The sequence below is a fragment of the Melanostigma gelatinosum genome (genome assembly GCF_949748355.1).
Source record: "Melanostigma gelatinosum genome assembly, chromosome: 19".
NCBI lineage: Eukaryota > Metazoa > Chordata > Actinopteri > Perciformes > Zoarcidae > Melanostigma > Melanostigma gelatinosum.
This window is the reverse complement of record NC_136652.1, coordinates 3,941,671-3,961,315: the sequence shown is the minus strand read 5'-3', so window position 1 is coordinate 3,961,315 and position 19,645 is coordinate 3,941,671. Positions and strand designations below refer to the sequence as shown.

The 19,645-nt window shown below is 43.6% G+C and overlaps 1 protein-coding gene across 1 annotated transcript; it reads left to right on the top strand.

Annotated features, from left to right (window-relative positions):
* Positions 1 to 2,159: 2,159 nt before the first annotated feature.
* pnocb (prepronociceptin b) lies at positions 2,160 to 19,396 on the top strand. The gene is made up of 3 exons (XM_079290621.1): positions 2,160 to 2,244; positions 13,195 to 13,446; positions 18,693 to 19,396. Exons 2-3 carry the CDS (start codon positions 13,309 to 13,311, stop codon positions 19,347 to 19,349), a joined length of 795 nt encoding a protein of 264 aa, XP_079146747.1. The 5' UTR covers positions 2,160 to 2,244; positions 13,195 to 13,308; the 3' UTR covers positions 19,350 to 19,396.
* The last annotated feature ends 249 nt before the right edge of the window (positions 19,397 to 19,645 follow it).

The following is a 19,645-nucleotide window of genomic DNA, read 5'->3' as shown; positions in this document are numbered from 1 at the left end:
CGGTGCCAAGTTAAGCTCGACCTTCTCCGTCATCGAGGTAATCACTGCCTCTTGGCCACCACAGGAAGTGTGTGTGTACACTGGACAGCCGGTGGATAACGGCGATATCAATGACAGACAGGCCCCTGCGACGGCTGCTTGTTCTTCTTGGTTCCTTATCTCAGCCGCACCGAGGGCTCTGTCTATGTACCCAATTCATCCATCACTATCAGACCACACACAGGTTCAGGGCCGGCATTCACACTTTTCACAGGGGGCTAAAGCTAATGCCAGCTCACCACGAGGAGGGAGTCAAATTTGAAGTGTGACTTCAACACCTTAAAAGTGGGTTTTTGCTGCAAGTGGCCATTGTATTTAACAGAAACACAATCATTATGATAGCTCCATCGCATGTAACAACTGATTGCTACTGAGCTAGCCACGTCGGTCGTTCCAAAACTTTGGTATGGACTGAAATACCTCAACAATTATTGGATGAATTATACATGTTTTACAGACTTTCATGGTCCCCAGAGGATGACTCCTCATGAGTGGTTTCCTGATTCTAGCGCCACCAGCAGGTCAAAGTTTTTACTTATCCAGTGAAATATATTTAAATCTAGTTGGATTGGCACAACATTTTGCCCAAACATCCAATGTGAATCTAATGTGCTTTTGAGATTTTATTGTTTTGTTCTTCAAAATTCAGCATAGGGGTATTTACTACCGTATTCTATATTTTAGAACAAAGCATTCAAATCATAGACGTCATCACGCCGACTCGTCCACCTTCACAGCCTCATTGTGTTTACTCGTGACCGGGGTGTAATTTGTATATAGCCTAACATTAGCTTTTCACTTCTGCCGATTGCATTCACGTTTCAAAAATCAATTAATTTATTAAGATTATCTTGATAAACAAGAAGTTTAAATGTCAGAATTGTTGGTTCACCATCGAGTTTGTTTTTTGCAATCATCCATATACAATACAACTGGCTTTTTGTCGAGTGACCCATTGAAATGCTGGCTTCTGTAAAAACACGTCATCCCTGCACCACTCTACGTATACTAATGGCTTTGATGATCCCCAGATATTTGTGGTTTGAGTCAAAGGACGAGACAATTATTTGATGGATTTCCATGAAATATGACAATCATGTCCCGATCAGGATGATATCTGTGGTGGGTCGTCAAAGGGGAACCAGACCCATTTTCAAAAATGATTGTAAGACAGTCAAAACATATTAGTGGTCTGAACAGTTGTCGTCCAACTGAATTTGGTAAAGGTCATCAGGAATAAAGTTTGGAGCTGCTCCAAAGACAATGACGCTGAATGTTCTGAGTATATGAGCACATTTTCTGTTTTTGAACCAAAACGGTAAAGCTGTAGGCCGGACGGCTAAACATGCACCTTCACGTGATAATTGTTATGTCGCTGTTTTTCCTGTTATATCTGTGGATCTCCTCAACTGAACAATCAACATGTATCACTACAGGGAAAGCTCTCTGGACACGTCTTGCTTTGCATCCCCAAACCTCCTGCGTGACTCACACAGACCCCAGACTGGTTGCGTACTCTGTCCATCGACTGCTTTACATTGTTCACTCTTTCATTCACAAGAAGAATAAAGTCTCCTGTTCAGGTGCGGTGCCATCGCCACCAACGAAGCAACCGTATCGACCCGTGATCATCTCCACGCCACTGCTTTCCTCACTTGTTCTCAACTTGATCTTCTGGGGTAAACATCCAGTTCAATACGCTATTGCTCCCCCTGGCCTTGGCAGCCGGTTTGGCCTCTCGGTTACTGGGTTTTTAGAGACACCTAACACACAGGAACCCTGGATCAATCTCAAGGTGGATGATGAATACTTTTAGAGCCCCATTAGCTGGCTCGATGAAGACGAAACCGGTGGCGTAGGCGATGCCTTGCTACGTCAGTGCCGGAGGGGTCACGGGTTGTGTGGGTTTTTTGTGCGTAACAGAATGAGGGGAATCCACCCCTCTCGCTCTCTCTCTCTCTGTCTCTCTGTCTCTCCCTCCTCTATGTGAGTGGTGATATACAGGGGAAGGGAGGGGGGATGGTGACGGTGGTGGTGGTGGTGGGGGGGGGGGGGGGTGCCAGGAGGGAAGGGGTGTGCCATTATAAGAAGCCTCAGAGGAGGCATGCGTTCAGTTGTTGGAAGCCTAAGGATACGAGCTGAGCCACCACAACTGTCCTGTAAGCAGCAGAAGGAGGACAGAAGACCTTGACGTCACTGACACAGGTAAGGAAGTGCTCAAGTGTGACTTTGTTGTTTGTTCATAGGAGTGCGAGTCTACCTGCGCGGAGAGACCGTGCAGTTCAACGAGTAAGAGCTGATAAACAGACGCTTGTTCGGAGAGGAGAGAGCAGTGAATTAGGAGAGGACTTGTTGTCTGGTGTATGCACAAACCAGCGGCTAATAGATCCTGGGGGAACGTCGGTGTAGGGCAACCACTGTTAGGATTTTCCCTCTTTCATGCCCCCCCACCTTTTTTTTAACTGAGTTTTCTGCTTTGTCTGTTTCTGGCTTTGTATATTTGGGGTTTTGATCTCAGGAGATGCCTCCTGTAAATAACCCTCCTCCCCTGCAGTAATCGTTTTTTCCATTACTCTGATTGTGTCCCTGCTGCTCTGAAGGTACCACAGTCACCGTCGGCAGTACCCACATCGCACCTGATTCTGACTTAATTAGGAGAGAATGTCCCAAGTCGTGCTGAGAGAGCAGAGAGACACTTAATTGCACTTTGCATTTGGCTAAGGCGTACCTGACTTTAATCTCACACAAGTAGAGTGTACATATAAATATATTTTATACACAAATAAGTTAAAAAAGCTACATTGACACTAAAAAAAGTAAATATATAAAAAGACAAAATATATATATAAAGAAAATATATAAAGCAAATAGCTTTCACTAATATCAAAGCTAAATTGATCAAAACTGCACTAGAAGTCAGAGAATGCCTCTCCAAAAGCAACTTATTCATGGTTTGCCCTTTTGATAGATCATGGAGTATTATATGTCACATTAAATACATCACACAGAGGCTTCAAAGTAACGTTGACAAAAGCTATTTTATTACCTAAAGCAGCCCCAGTAGGATAAAAAGAAAGAAAGCTGCAGAAGTGACAGTTGAACGCTGCTATTTTACCAATCGCATGATAATGATGATTTTAATGATAATGGTAATGAATATGCATAATCTTTTCCCATTATCAGTAAAGGCGATAGCGGCGCAGACGGGGGAGAAAATGGGTGGTTAATGTGCCGTTCACAGATAGATGACTTCACACAGGGGAAATGCTTCATGAGGACTAGAACATGCTTACAGGACAGAGTCAGACCGGACTGACCGGAATCATTTATTTATTTCAGTGTGTTAAGTGTTTGGCGTCAACCAATTTATGAGATTTGTGTTAATTTTGTGTAACAATGTACTTATTGTAAGATCTATATTAATCTACCAGAGAGGCCTCTCAATATCTGATATTTGAAACAATTAAAAATAGATGACGCAAAGATCCATTGTAAATACCATCATTTTTGTAAATATATATCATATAAATCTAAAATTGGTTGACCTCACACTGCTGCCAAAGAAAGCTGTCATAATTTCATTCGCAATTCATTATTCTGCCTCGGTGGTTATAGTACATGATGAGCATTCTCTCTCTAATCAGCTGATAAACGCTTTTAGGATTGCTGCTGCCTGCGCTATGATTGAACTGATTACAGGATTGTTTTTTGACTCTGAGTCAACATCCATTACGACTGCTTGCAGTGTTTCACAAACACAGATCCTCTTGGTGATCACAGAATTATCTACTGCGGGAAACCAGCCAAAGTTAGCCAGACATTCCCCGTATCTGTCGCCCCCTCTCCCATCATGAGCGAGTGTACTTTTGCAGTCCATCACTTTTTTCTCCGGCTTCACTGTCCTCACCTTGATAAAAGTGGCGATCTTGTCTGGCTTTGCTAGATTGCTTTCGCCCTCCGGCGCCGTGTCCAATGGATTAGTGTAGGTGTCAACGCAGCTTAACAGCAACCAGATCAGTGATGACACCCTGTCAGCTAACCCGCTGCACAATTTCAGCCATGCAGTCTGGGGACCGAGTGCATCATTAAGGGCGCAATGTTCCTGTTGCGTTAATAACCTTTTGTTTTCCAAAAGTCTATTCTGCTATTCTGCTGTGACTATTGACACTTTCACTTTGTGCATGTCACTTTCTTTTCTGGTCTCTTCGAAGTTTAAAAAAAGAAAATCAAAACAACCCTCTGCAACTTTAATACAAAGAGTCAAGATGCATGTGAATGCAGCTCTCTGCCAACAGCGTCCGCCGTTTGTCTCTTAACGAGGATGCTGTGAGACAGTTTGTGAGCCAAATCGAAAGTTGAACTGCACGGGGAGAGTTTTATTTCAGAGCTCTAAAAGACAGACTCCATGTGAAAGACATTCTATCTGACGCTGGGGAGGATCTTCCCTCAGGTGCAAATATGTTCCCCAATTAAAAGAAACCCTGCGAGTGCAGCTGATGGAAACAACAGCAATGATATGCTCAATTGATCTGATATGATGGTGCCTCGAAAGGAATACGAAGGAGTATGAAGAGTAGCGCGTCTCCACTTAATATGCGTTTGTGAGAGCGTTATAGGCTACGCGGGATATGAGGTGAGAACCAGATGCAGTTTATCACTTTTCCAATCAATCTGTGCTCCATGTGTCCATGTGTCTGCATGAGATAAGAGTTCCTAAAGCAAGATGACCAGGAAGTCTGATCCTATCAGCAGATGTGATGGCAATAAGACAAAGAGAATTCCTGAGACAAAACGTGTCTCTGTAGCATGTAATTGCAGCATCATCGCAACCTCGATGGCCTTCGCATTTGACCTCTTTCGTCAACGCAGAGGGGGAATTGACGAACTGTGAGCATCGTGGAGCCACAATGCTCACAGTTCGTCAATTCCCCCTCAGCGTTGACGATAACCAGGTTTCTGTGCCGTGACGGGTCAGGTAATCTGGTCTACTCATGAAAATCTGGTGCGGCTGTGGCGGACACGTCTAAATGAAGTTAAGCACATTCTCTCAGATGAGTCATTTCAGGAATCCGTCCTGAACGCGAGGGAAGGGCACAACTGCAAGCGCACCTTCTCCCGCTCCTGGTCGTCTGAACTCTCCACTGAGTCACGCACTGTTTATCTGAGGCTGTGCAGGCTGGATTTACCCTGTGAGATGATTCCGTGGCTGTGTGTGTGTGTGTGTGTGTGTGTGTGTGTGTAAATCCTCCTCAAACTGAAGGTTTTTGAAAGAGTAACTTGTTATCTGTGTTTGGACAGGACAACAGTGGTCAAAGTTTGGTGTTGATTTTCTTTGGGCTTCTGTGGATGTGAGTTTTGAGAAGGAAGAAGGTGATGCCAAGCTAGTAAGGACATAGGAGTGGTTTCACAAGAGAGATCCTCTTTAGTTGTCATGATGTTTTTCCATGTTAAATACAAAGAACTCTGTGCTTTACTTTCTTGTTTTTGACTGATTTTAGTGTCTTTTTAGAACAATAAAGTGTAGATTAAAATATTACCCGAAAAAAAACGAGTGAGTCCCGTTTTCAGTCATAAGGACTGTCTGCAAGGGTTCCTTTCAGGTTTCATATCACCCCAACAACTATAGACTTAACCAAAGATAAGAAGTGGTTGTACTCACCCATTGGTTTGTGGACGACAGTTTTGAAGCTTCGAGTTTGGCATTTTGGTCGTTGGAATCACTAACTAACTCACTAACTGAAAACACTCTGTGAAAGGGTTTAAGTTCTAAGACGAAAACACAGACAACTCCCAGACCGGACCACGCCGTGGTAGAGACCTGTCAATCACAAGGTAGCCCCGCCCTAAAGCATCCCCTGCTTTACGGTCTCTTTGACTCTAAATGGACCATAACTTACTAAATGAACATCATGCTGTGTTGAAGAAGACTTGAAACTAGAGAGTGAGACCATAAACTCATGTTTACAATGTTTACTGAGGGAATAAATCAAGTAGAGTTATTTTCTACACAACCATACTTCTTACCAAAGTGGTCTTGCATGAGGTCCAATGTTCAGAGAGGTTTTATTTTGAAAATCGACCTAAAACTATAAAAGTGAGGGGGACATGTGGACCTTCATCCCCAGTGGAAATCAGGCCCTTGGTTATTTGAATAACAACGTGAAAACAGAAATGTTCTCCGTACGCTTTGGGAAGAGCAGAATAACCAAAAACCTTTCTGGAAATGGTTCCATTCGGGATGGACTTTTAAATGAGCTTATTGAGTACAGTCTAATTGCAGGCAATCAATGACCTATGAGAGACACACTATCTCGTGCCAAGAGGCTGGCCCGATGAGTCACCATGTGAGGAGCCTGTTGCAGGGAGCCTGGTTCAGAAGACGTCACTCATTTAACATTAACGGCCCTCTGCAATGTTGATTCAACAATTACAGTTAACGTGGGAGTGGAATTATTTTATCATTTTTTCTTCCATGGCAAAGAAGTTGGGCGTAGGAAATGCAGGACTATGACACTCGAGAGCAGGGTTCCCGTCCTGTCTGTGGTTATGTTCAAGCACCAAATGCGTTGGATGTCTTCAGTCTTTTCGGTATTTAACTGATAGTTGCTATGAGCGAATATTGTATTGCAAGAGGAGTCATTGTGGGAGAAACAAATGAACATATCACTGAAACGTGTAGTTTCTCCTCATTATGTTGATTAAAAAAAGACATGCCTTACATTTCAGTCTAAATGCATTTGCTGTTGTATATAGTACTGCAATCTCAGGTGAAATAGAGTCAAATTACAATAAAACCCAACATATGTTCTGATCTACCTCTGGTGGTATACGGCCGTGCATACTGATATATTAGGTTTGATGTGCTCAGGTTTTGAGAGGTCTGTCTCTGCCATTTCTTCCTTCACCTCAGTACAATGGAGGTGAACGGAGACGCATTTGTCGCACTCACAGCATTTAAAAATGACAATTGGTGTCAACAGTTTGACAGTGTTGATTCTTTCTCTTTGTATGAGCTTTCACAGCCTTACCTGTATTCTAACATAGTATTAGAATTGAGGGAGAAATCCCAGAGACTGTAATTTAAAACCTGGACAAGGAAAACTATCTCCAAACCACTACGGATTCCATTTTTCACTTGAGTAAACTAACCCTTTAAAAAAATAGACTGTATTGATTTCACACGGGCATCTGGAGAAATGTATCAGAACCAGACTGGAGAAAACTATGAATTTTGAATCAGTATCATGAAGCCCCATCTTTGTCTTTCCCCCACTCTCCACTCACACACTGAACTGCACTTTATTGGCCCGTTATCCCACATCAACGCGTTTTCAACAAGCGATTTTAAGCGAGTGTGAGGCGATAAAACACTCATGAATCTCCTCAGGTTATAAAGAATTAATCAGGCACCATTAATGGCCCTGCAAGAAGTAATAGGTAGAACAGGAATTGTAATAGTTTTCCCTTCATACAAAGTGACCACATCTTCACGTCAGCCATCTTTGCTCGTCCTGGCTTCAGTTGAGATCTATACGCACAGCTGGAAGAGACTAGAAACATCAACAATATGGCATGAAAGATAAAAAAATAGATCCCAGCCACAATCCACAGATGTGGAAAGTGGATGCAACAGGAAGCAGAGAGTCCTCTAAGTTATATGTCCTTTGTGTTTTCCAGCTCCATGCATGCGACTAATGGATGAGATAGAGGGAGGCAGAGCTTTGTCGAGACCAGAGCCAATCTTTTCTTCTCCCTCCCCCCCTCTCACATTCATGACACCGTGGCCCCCTCTCCACCCTCCATTAATGCCGCTAATGTTGATTTATGCCAGCGGTAACTCTATTAATACACTTCGCTTTGCAACTTTGTGCGCGGTGTTCACACGGCTCGCATCCCGCGAGGCCATTGTTGACGGCAACGGGTCAAATAATTAAAGATGATCATATGGATATTGCAGTGTTTTACACATTGCATTGATAGCAAATGGAAATGAATGATGACATCGTTAGGCTGTATGAATATATTTAGAATCATATTATAATTCGAATTGCGGAGTCAAACAGGATAATGTCGACATAGTTATTAAGTGTATTGCATATAGGATTTTTTAACTCAAAACTGCTTCAAAGTAATGAAATATACAATCCATCATTGAAAAGCTTTATCTTAAATCACTTGTGTAAGCCACTTCAAGGGCCAGTGTGTAGCATTTAGAGGGTTTATCAGCAGAAATGGAGTATTATAATAATAAGTATTTTTTCGTTGTGTTCTTGTTATCTTATGATGAGCCGTTTATATCTACATACGGAGCAGGTCCTCTTCACGGAGCCAGCTGCCATGTTTCTACAGTAGCCCAGAATGGACAAACCAAACACTGACCCCAGTTAGGGACATTTGCATTTTCACGTTATCGTGTCGGCCACCGTCCTCCACGCCTGACATTTCAGTCTGCTGCATTCCGCAACCTCACAGCTAGATGCTACCAAATACTGCACCTTTAAGAACGCATCTGTTCGTAATGCATGAGGCCTAATATATTTTTAACACAGTCAAGAAAGTGGTGGGGGAAAGAAATCCAGCCGCTCAACATTACTCCAGATGTTCTTATGTATTTCAGGCTCGGACAAAAAACTGTTCCCAGAAAAACAAAATGCATGAGACGGGTGGTCCTTTAATGAATGCTCTGATTGCTTCCTGCGTGATTGAAAGGGGAGAACATTTTCTCTCTGAAACATTTTCAGGGTCTTAGTTAACTCTAATGGAAGCATAATAGAGTGCATTTGTTTTGGAAAGAACCGGGTAAAAGCATTAATTTGTGCAAGATGGAAAGACTAATCTAAAAGTAGAGGGACATCAAGCCCTTCGTTATGGTCCACTTCCTTTTTGCTTTCATGCCAGCGTGAATGTTAGAGGGCGAGGTTGTTTGTACCGGTATTTGTGAATGATGAAGATATATTTTCAAATGCAGCTCTTCCCAGGCTCCTGGGAGGATTGTGCTGCCTTCTTTCTATCTGGGGGAAAGCCTGGCGTTCCCACTCGACCTCTTTATCCGTTTTCAGTGCATCATATATCAGCTCCCTGCACCCAGCCGAGTGCTAGCTCTGTCAGATAGATGATGCAAATGATATGAAAAGTTAAGGATCGCTGAAATAGTATGCAAATGAATAGGGAAGGGTGGCGAAAATGGACCAGTGGCAATATCAAGACCAAGAGCTGTATCATTACTGGAGTAGAGCACAGAGGAGAGTGTGTAGGTTCATGGCTCAAAGTGTCTCAGATGTGAAGGGCACAGATTCAATTTGAAGTTCTTGAGATTATGGTCAAGTTGGTACTCTTTCTTTCTGCCAGCAGCTGTTGGCCACAATAATCCACGCATGCCATGGAAAGTATGATAACCAAGACATGAGGGTACAAAATACATTACCACAATGATTCTTAATTACTGGAGTGGTAAAAAGTGGCCAATAAGATATCACTTTTAGTAATCAGATCACTGTATCTCCATTTAAAGGTGAGTAAGTGTTAACTGGAGGGGGGAGTCGGAAGGGTGGGCGTTACGTTATCAGCTGCAACCTACGGAATGAGAGCAGCGGTGAGCTAACCAGTGGGGCACGCTCACACGCGCTATGATAGCAACTTACTGAGCAAGTAGTTGTTTACTGCTATGTTAATGCTCTGAATGTCATATATTACTCCTTTTAAGAAGTGTTTCGATTACAAATGACCGTTTGACACCAAATAATTGGTGATCTCATAACACTATCCTGTTATTCTTAAACCTTGCCAACGTTGTCATGCTCCCAACATGTTTTCTTTCTTTAGACTGTGATTGTAGCATACAGTATGTAGTTATTAGTATTTATTTAGTATTTAGTATTCTGCTCTTAAGAGAATGGAGAAAGCTCCAAAATAGGTTGTATAGACATGATGACATGTAAGTATATCATTCTGTCTTAAGAAGACGAAGCTAACTTAAGCTTTGACACTAACTAGCATGCTAACATGCACAATGACAATTTTGGTTGGCCCAGTAGTAATGATTGATAACATTAATTACGGCCCTGTTGAATGTAGGTGGGCCTTTGTGCATGCAGGCTTTCTTCAATGGCTGTGACACACTAAATGGAACAGGACCATAAATGATTTTATCATGTGTTTACCCTGCTATGACATGTGAAAATGGCTGCTGTGGGAGGGGCATAGTGCTCCTCACAACGAGTAAACTGAACCTAATGTGTAAAATAAGTGGAGTGTGCCTTTAAAGGCAGTATTTCAGTAGTAAAAGATATACAGATGTGCCTTTTACATGTGTAAATGATTGTGGTTTCTTCTCCTCATTTGATTAATCACGTGGTTGTAAAAGCAGAGATTCAGTATATGTTTCGCTTTAGTCAGCTTCTAATATGTTCATTAACTCTGTTGGAGAACAGAAAGCAGCTCACTCCGTGTGCTCGGCTCCGTGTGCTTTTCCAGTCGGCTGCACTGAATCTGCAAATGCAACTTCACTCATGATGGAAACTTTGTAAAAATCCCTTCAAAACTGGATAAATTGCCTCGACACAGCTTTTAAAAAAGTACACTCAAAGTCAGTTAGAAAGTTTTGTCTTATGCATGTGTCTTCATCGAATCATGAAGAAACTAATGTTACAATATACTGAAAAGCTCTTATGTAAAATGAAAATGAAAGCTACTGATAATGTGCTGTTGTACCTCAGATGATCCGATGGCAAACAAATGGACATCCTTTGTCTCATTATAAAGCTTCTGACGGACATCGCAGGACTTTTCATTAATAGTGGTGTTCAAAAAAGCTCATATAAATACACTCTGGTCGAATATAATTAATGTGTGAGAGCCACATCTTTGTGCTGCGGGAGCGTATGCAGGGCCTACACCATCACTTACGCTGCGTTGGTTTACTCATTTGTTCAACTCACTTAGTAGGGGCCACTTAAGGGAGCACATAACAATATCAAATGGACTTAGTCAGCAGGCTTGGTCATTGAAATGATCATTGCTCAAAACATCTCTGCAAGGCAAATAAACAGGTCCCTCTAATGACTTCCCATAAAGACATTTTTATATTTCTAGATGAGCCGGGGTCACGCACGACCTGTTTCATATGCTATGAGTGGTAATGTGGTACAGTGGAAATGGTCACGGTGTGCCAGTTTTGACTTATTTTTACCTCAGTGTACCCGTCGATAAGACACCCGCTCTGTGTTTTGTAAAATATTTCCATTCACTCTCATCAATCTGAGGTCTCTACCATGGGACTGGGTTGTCACCAGCTGTGACTGCTACCCCATGGCAGTCACATGTCCGCTGTCTTCATCAACCTGTGAAAACATTTCCATTTGACCGGATTGGTGCATGTGTAGGTCAACAGGACGTTGAAAGCTTTTTTTCATCTTCACGTGTGTGTTAGGTGTGTTGGATTTGCAACTGTTTACTAAGAAGTTAGCCTTATCAATTTAGAAGACGATAATACAACAGCTTATTTCCGCTGCTCCCATGTGGCCAAAACAATAATGTAATGCAGATTTAAAGGTGCCCTGTACACTCTTAGAAATAAAGCTGCTAACTAGAACCATAAAGGGTTCTTTGGCTTGTCCTCATAGGAGAACCATTTTTGGTTATACCTAGAAAGGGTTATACCTAGAACCATCTGTTAATGGTTCTACAGACAACCCTTCTATGGTGTAATGGTTCCGCCTAGAACCCTCTCTGGAGGTTCCATCCTGAACTTTTCCACCTGCATCAAGAACACATGCAGGGGGTTCTACCGGGGACCCCATTCTACACTCCTAGGGTTTCATCCAGAATCCAACCAAAGGGTTCCACCAAGAGCTCTTATATATTCAAAGGGTTACATCTGGAACCCACCCATGGGGTTCTACCGGTAACTTTTTTGTGTTCCAAAGCTTTCATCCATAACCTCAAAGGCCCGCGAATGATGTGATGCAGCGCAAACCTAAACAATCGTGGGTCACAATCACAGTTTTCAGTGGGGTGTGGGCTGGGCTGTGGGCGTTCCCTCACAAAGAATTCTTCGAATGAAAATGGTTCTTAATCGAACCCTTAGTCTTACAAAGAACCCTTGGAAAACCCTTTCTCCAAAAAAGGGTTCTTCAGAAGCAAATGGTTCTAGGTAGAACCTCAGGCCTAGAGTGAGAACCCGTTTGGAGCCCTTATTTCTATGAGTGTACAGTTTTCTTAAAAAACAAACAAAAATTATGCTTTTATCCATTATTACTAAAACGCATTCAGTGTATCCTCGAGCTCCACCAACTGTCTCGAATGCATTTCCCTATTTGTTAAACATTTGTGGGAAAAGTACTTTAGACACAGCCTTGTTTACTTGCGGCCCTTTTATTCACTTCCTCTGCTGGCACATTGCTGTATATCCTGCCCTGGTATTTCACCACCTGTTAACCAGTGTGACACCATTGGTAGGACTGAATCCGGCGTGAATGTGGTTACTCTTGCGGGCATGAGATATACAAATCAGGGACTTACTCATAAAGAAACTCGGCAAGGAGCCTGAGAGTGACTTAACAATTGTTAAATACCTGTACATAAAGCACACGAATATGTTGATTCATCTCAGCCACGGTCTTGGCTCATGAACATGCAGAGGCTGTATGTTTCTGGTGCTGTCTGTGGGCAGGAGCAATCTGTTATGTTCTGAGTGGCTGTTGATTATTTGTTATCTCTGTGTAATGGGATGATACAGTGGTGAGTGACAGGATAGATGGGGGTCAGGAAGTGGAGGTCAGGAACCAAACACCGTGCACCTGGTTCACAGCTTTGCAGCCCCCATAACAAGCGTTTTTTTTTTTGATACAGGGCATGACCCATGTCCCATGTCTATGATGTCTTCGGGCACAGATCTGCTCATTTCTGCTGTCTGATTTCCTGCACTGATACGACGCTGCAGCCTGTAGTGGCTTGCTTCCTGCCCACTGGAAAATATCCATTTTTCTCATTTATTGTCTCAGGTTATACTCTCTCTCCAATCCACCCACATTGTCCATCCCCTGATGTTGGCTCCCACCACCAACGCTTTGACTGACCGCCCAAATCCAGCTGATGATTCCTATAAACTGGAACTGACGCAATGCTCCTGTCACTCCGTCTGCTTTCTCCCTGTAGGCTGGACCCACATCCCAAAGGCTTTATCTTCCAGATTCTCCAGCTGGTGACCCTTTGTTTGAGACTCTTCCCTTGTACCTGCTCGACTCCCTGCCCGTCTGGCTGTGCTGAGCGATGAAGATTCCTCTGTGGTGCCTGGTGGTGCTGCTGGCAAGTCTCTTCACCCCTGGATGCAGCGACTGCCAGGGGGAATGTGTGGCCTGCGGTGTGCTCCTGCAGCAGCAGCAGCTGCAGCAAGTCTTCAACACCATGGTGAGTATTTGTGTGTGTGTGTGTGTGTGTCATTGTTTGTCGTCGTGAGTCACTGTTGATAAGAGCATCCACCTAGTGTGTGTGCCAATGTGGGTACAGTGTCACCCTGATGGAGGTGTGTTTGTGTTTGTGATTCTCTGAGTTATTTTAAGCCATGATAAGAGCTTCTACTTAATTTGTTGTTGTGCACTTTGTTGGCCTGTGTATTAGGGAGTTAATATAAGGGTAGAATGATGTGATTATAGTGGATTTCTTGTGCATGCGTCATGTTGGTCGGAGGCCTAATAATTGTAACAAGTAAACATTTTCTGTGAATTAAAGCCAAAAAGCCTCTCAACAAATCTTTAAAAAAATATTTTCAGGTTTTAAACTTCCAAACTAGAAAGGACCAGACAAATTGAATAAAAGAAGAAAATAAAAAGAAAATAACATAGTAAAATTATACATAATAAAGGGAATATCTTTCCACTAGAATATGAATAAATAAAATGTTCCATACTCAGTAGGAACATTTGAGTGAACTAACATTTCAATGAATGATAGAGCAGCCTTCGTTAAAGTTGGTTTGATTGCCCAGCCATGCTAGCAGCTCCGTGAGGCTATTCACACTGGTGCTTTGAGCTAAATGCTAACATCGGCATGCTAACATGCTCACAATGACAATACATACAATCCTGTGTTTATCAAGTGCAATGTTTAAAGGTGCAATGTACAGGATTTGGAGCATATCTGCCTCCACACGGCTCTTACCACGGTAACGGCTACCGAGCAGCTAACAGTGCTAAGAGTTCAAACTACGACAAATGTGCTAACAGAGCTAACAGTGTTTACCTGAGTAGGAACCATAGGGTGGGCGCTAGGCTTCAGCGACAACACCGTTGGTCAGGCCTACATTTGGGGAGACATTCTGCTCAAACATTTATTTTTAAACTCATCGTGACACTAGAGGAACTGGATCCAAAAAGTCCTTAAGCTTGATTTTCAGGGAAAGCGGGTTGAGCTAAAATGAAAAAAATACTGAGCTGCCCAACAGTTGGCATTTACATTTCAACCAGACACAATTGGTGTTATTTCTGTCTCACAGTGGAAGAGTGGATTATTTGCATGTGTAAGTATCTACGGCACTTGTGCAATGCTTCGTGATTAACATGAAGATACCAGCCTCGGCACTGCGAGAGTGCGACTCCGAACTCGAACCGAAATCCCAGTGCAGCCCACAATCTCATTTCCAAACAGTGCGAGACGCAGCGGGTAAAAGTCCGTGGACGTCCATGAATAGCTGTAGAATGGCTAATTTAGCTGATAATGATGCAGAGAAAGACAGCTGGGACCTTTTGGGGAGTTGTAATAGAACTCTATAATTGACTGCTGCTCAGTATCATCAGCCCAGGCTTACATTGGTGACTGACACATTTGATCAGTTCCTCATTGTGTTTGCCGCTTTCCCATTGAGCCACAGATGGAATCCACTGAGCAATTCCATTGTTTCCCTCTCCAGACCGCAAGAGTGTGTGTGTGAGACGCCGCCGGTGTGTGTTATAATGTCAGGACTCATTGATTTATTAGTGCACACACCTACACACTCGTGCACGCGTCCACACATGCACCCAGACATACACGCACACACGGAGCATTTCATAGCATCATCCCTTCCAATGACTACACTCATAGCGTAGGCCTAATGCTAATCTTAAGGGTAAATGCCAACTTTTGTTTACATTTGTGCCAATCATCTGTTCTACAGCTATTATTTACATAATTCTGAGCAGCTTCTGCATGTTGTCTTTGTATCTGAATCCCCTTACTTTCTGTAGAGGCCTTTTGGCATTCAACAATACTGTCTGTTATGCAAGTATCATCAAAGTATCTCCGATGGTCTTGTAAGATAATGTGCTGATGGTTGCAGCATTAACATGGCCATCATCATGTGTACAGACTCCCGGATGGCACCAAGGGGTGGCCGGTAAGCTTTCAAGGGTGACCCTTACCCCTCCTGTTCTAGCCACTACCTAGTTACAGCCCTTACAGTGAGGAGTTTCTTCACCTTAACCCAACAGCTGAATGACTTTATTTGACGGATGGCAGAACGTGTGACAAAGGTCCTCCTCTAGACTTAATGTAAGGAGTCTAACCTTGACATTATATTTAAGTACCAGCCCTGAACCTAACTCTCCTGACAAAATAAAGCCTTTGAAGCTTCCTCACTACGGAGGATTCTCACAGCCTATTCATCCTCTGGCCCTCACAAGTATATAAATACATCACTGCGTGCGTACACACACACACACACACACACACACACACATCCCGTCTCACTCATAAACTCCTTTAGATTGCTCCATTGATCTGACGTGGAGAATCCCCTGGTGTGCTCATTTCATTTACGACGGATAATTAATTTCCGCTGATAGATTCACAGCGGAACTCCCTCTTCTCCCAGTCCTTTGATGTGAGCAGGTTTTCCGATAACAATGCAATTTATCTCATTTGTGGAAGATTTGACGAGTAAATGGGATTTGCTTCTTACCTCAAACTGAAATTTAACTCGGAGGGCAAGGGAGTTCAAGGAAATGGAGTATGGGGAGATGTGTGTGTATAAGCTGCAGCCTGTTTACCCTGTCTGAAGAGAAAGTAGTGCATTGTGGTGTTCTATGTTTAAGGGCATGAATGATCAATTCAGTCATATTTTAAGTGAGTCAGCAGGTGAAAAAGTGTTTTCACCAAAGACAATCACGAAAATAAAAACCAGATCACTGATTAAACTAACTTTAAACGTTGTTCATACGTCCTTACCTCCTCCCTGGTATGGGACTGTGAGTGTTCAGGCATGACGGCCAACTGACAGGTGTGATGATAATAAGACAGGAAGGTCATTAGAACTGCAGAGAGTCAGTGATTCAGCTCTGACAAGTTCATTCTACATAAAAATTACCAAACATGTCATTCAGTCAGGTACACTCTCGTCATAGATTTTAACCATTTATTGCAACAAATGGAAATACAGTTCAACTTGGCGATGATGGCTCCGCTCTTTGAATGCTCCCCGGATTAGCCAGCAGCTACCAAGCCAAGACGGGGCGCACCGAGCAACAACCCCCTAGGGTTTACAGGAATGAGCCGAAGTACGTTTTTAAAATACATTTCAACCATTTGCCATGCAAGATGAACTCTGAACTAGAAAAGGGTGGAGGCTGGGGTGGAGGAGGCAAAGCTTTGCCCGCAGTGCGGTCTGTAACAGTGTAGGTGTAGAATGAATCAGTGAGGAGGGAGTCGTATTTAAATAAACCTCCTTGAAGTGAGAGTGGGCTGTGATTGGTGCGGGGCCGATTGGAAGCTTCAATTGGCTGGCTGTCAGCTGGTTACGTATGACTTCCAAGTCCTGCATGAACTTACGCTAGCTTCATTTTTAAGAGCAAATACATCATTACCAGAAATTGAAGAGCTGAACTGAAAAAGATTGGACATAATGTACCTGCTGTCCTTCAAACTGATTTGCAATTTCCTCCAATTATGTTCTGTCAATCATTTTTGCAGAACTGGATGTCACATTTACAAAATGATGGACGTACGCGACTTTTCATATATGCGCCGAACACAGCGGGAACAACGGCCAGTAACTCCCATGACACATAGGCCATCCAGGTCAGGAGACTACTCTGACAGCCTGGGTCTGGTTGTAGCCTGCGGCAAAGTAGTAACACTTTTCAAAAAAAGGAACTGCATGCCATAAATGATATGCTGACCTTGGACAATGTGTTCATAAATGGCAATAATAATGACAAACCCACAGAGAAATAATACTGAACTCTGCAAACTACCTCAGCTCCAAGCAGCATTTTAGCAACTTTCAGCTAATTGTTTGGTTTTTCCGGCCCAAAAACTTTTGGTTCAGTCCCTGGGCTGCCATCAGCCGCACTTGTTGTGCAAGATCTGTTAAACCTTCAATGTACTGAACAGCAAACAAAGTCGGTGACTAGATATTGAACATGAGCTGCGTTGCCGCTGCATAGTACGGCAGAACCTGACTCACTTGGAACCGTGTCCTTTTGGGTTTCCATTAGAAAAAGTTGTGGATAGTACCTGGAACCTGGCACTTTATTTTGGTAAGACCTCGGTCGGCTTTCCAAGTGAGCTGAGCCGATACTAGAAGGTGGAGATCAAAGAGAATTGTCCCATTCCAAACACCCAAGCTACCAGCAATAGCAAAGGTAATTCTTTATTTACTCAACCCAGATTTTTACGAAAAGGCCGCCCGCAAAACTTCGCGGTACAATACTCAGTTGTCCACGGTGTACAGTTCGTATATACAGGGGTTCCTCGGTCTGGTTGACGATGAAAAGATCCAGCACAGATTTTTGTGTTGAAGATGATGTCACTGCAGTTTGACATTGGCATTGCTACGATCGTCAGCTATCATAGAATCCCACCTACACTGAGAGGTTACTGTCTGCAGGGAGAAATGAACTTGAGAAAAGCACCGTGGTACAAGTGAGTCGAGTGGAGCCGAACCATGCAGTGGAAGGGAGGCATTGGTGGAGCATTTAGCAGCTAAAGAGACAGTTTCTCAAAAAATGGTGAAGACCAAAACAGAGCCGAAACTCCAAATGGATGCTAATGCTGCTACATGTCTGCTGTATGTCTGAAAAGGCTGGAAAACATGCAAATACTTAACTTTATAAGAGTGTACTATGTCAAACGTGTGTTATATTCAGCTTTCTGTTGAGTTTAGCCCCCAAGTGGACATAAAAAAACAGATTAATTCAGCTTTAATTATCTACATTCAACCAAGATCATAATAATGTTGACAACTACAATTAAATCTATTTGATAATGAACTGATCACTCTCAATAGGCTACGATGCTGCCATGGTCTGTTATGCAGTATCTTGGTGATGTATAAAGCATCAAAAAACAGATCAAGTCTGTCTGTGTCCAATCACTTGTATCATGAGTCTGTTGGGGATCCTGTAATGGATTTATGCTTCTAAGGAATACAAATGATGTATTCCTGGCTAGTGACAGTTGAAGCCTCACTGACACGGAGTACTTGCCATGGCCACGATGGCCACCTTGTGTTTCTTTAGGTCTTCAATTGCGTCTCAGGCCTTAGAACTGGTTCCTCTTCAAACTCTCCACCAACGACACGGCTAGAAACAATTTCAACAATCTGAATTTTTGAGCGTTCTCTGGATTGATAAATTCAAGTGGATCCTTGAATGCACTGCCTCTCTCTTCTCCCTCTGCAGGTGTGTTTGTTGGAGTGTGAGGGTCACGTCTCCTCCTCACTCACATGGGAGGTGTGTCAACGTGCCGTGAAGCTGTCCCGCCATCCCACCCTGTCTGAGGGGGGCGCTCTGTTCAAGAGAATGGGAGAAGAGCTGGAGCTGACCTCTCTCGACCTGAACTCTGACAGTGAGCTGCTGCAGTCCGCAGCCGCAGAGCGCTTCGCGGAGGGGGAGCGGGACGAGGCGCCCTTTGAGCAGCGCAGTGTCCAGTATGACTCATCGCTGCTGGAATCCGAGGAGGAGGGGGAGGGCCTGCTGGGCCCGGATCTGAGTCTGGCAGACGGCGAGAGAAAGCCAAGGGAGCAGAGGAACGTGGGGAGTGATGGCCAGCAGGAAGGGTTGAGCGAGGATGAGGGCTCGGAGGCCGTCACCTTGTCCAAGCGCTTCGGCGGCTTTCAGAGGGGGCGCCACGGGTACAGGAAGCTGATTGGCTCGCCCATGAGGCCCCTACAAAAGCGCTACGGTGGGTTCATAGGCGTCCGGAAATCCGCCCGCAAGTGGAACAGTCAGAAACGGGTGAACCAGCTGCTCAGGCAGTACCTGGGCATGAGGAACAGCCGCGGCGGCAGGCTCAACAACGCCCCCGTAACTCGGGTTTGGAGGCAAAACCAACTGTAATGTGTTTCCGTTTGACCTCGCCACCCCAGTTACCTCAACCAATCACATTTTCATCAGCTCACTCACACTTTGAAGAGCATCGTCACCAGAGGAACAGACTCCGCCATCTTGCCGCACCTCTCTCTGTGTCTCTAAGTGACGAGGAATGTTTTTTGACCGTGATGTCCTTCGTATCAAGCACCTGTTCATGCCATTCTGTGAAATAAAAGAATTAGAGAAGTGCAATCGAATATATATTTTTGTGTGTCGGCATAATAAAGAAAAAGGGCCAAATGAGATTGGAAAAGTGGTTCACA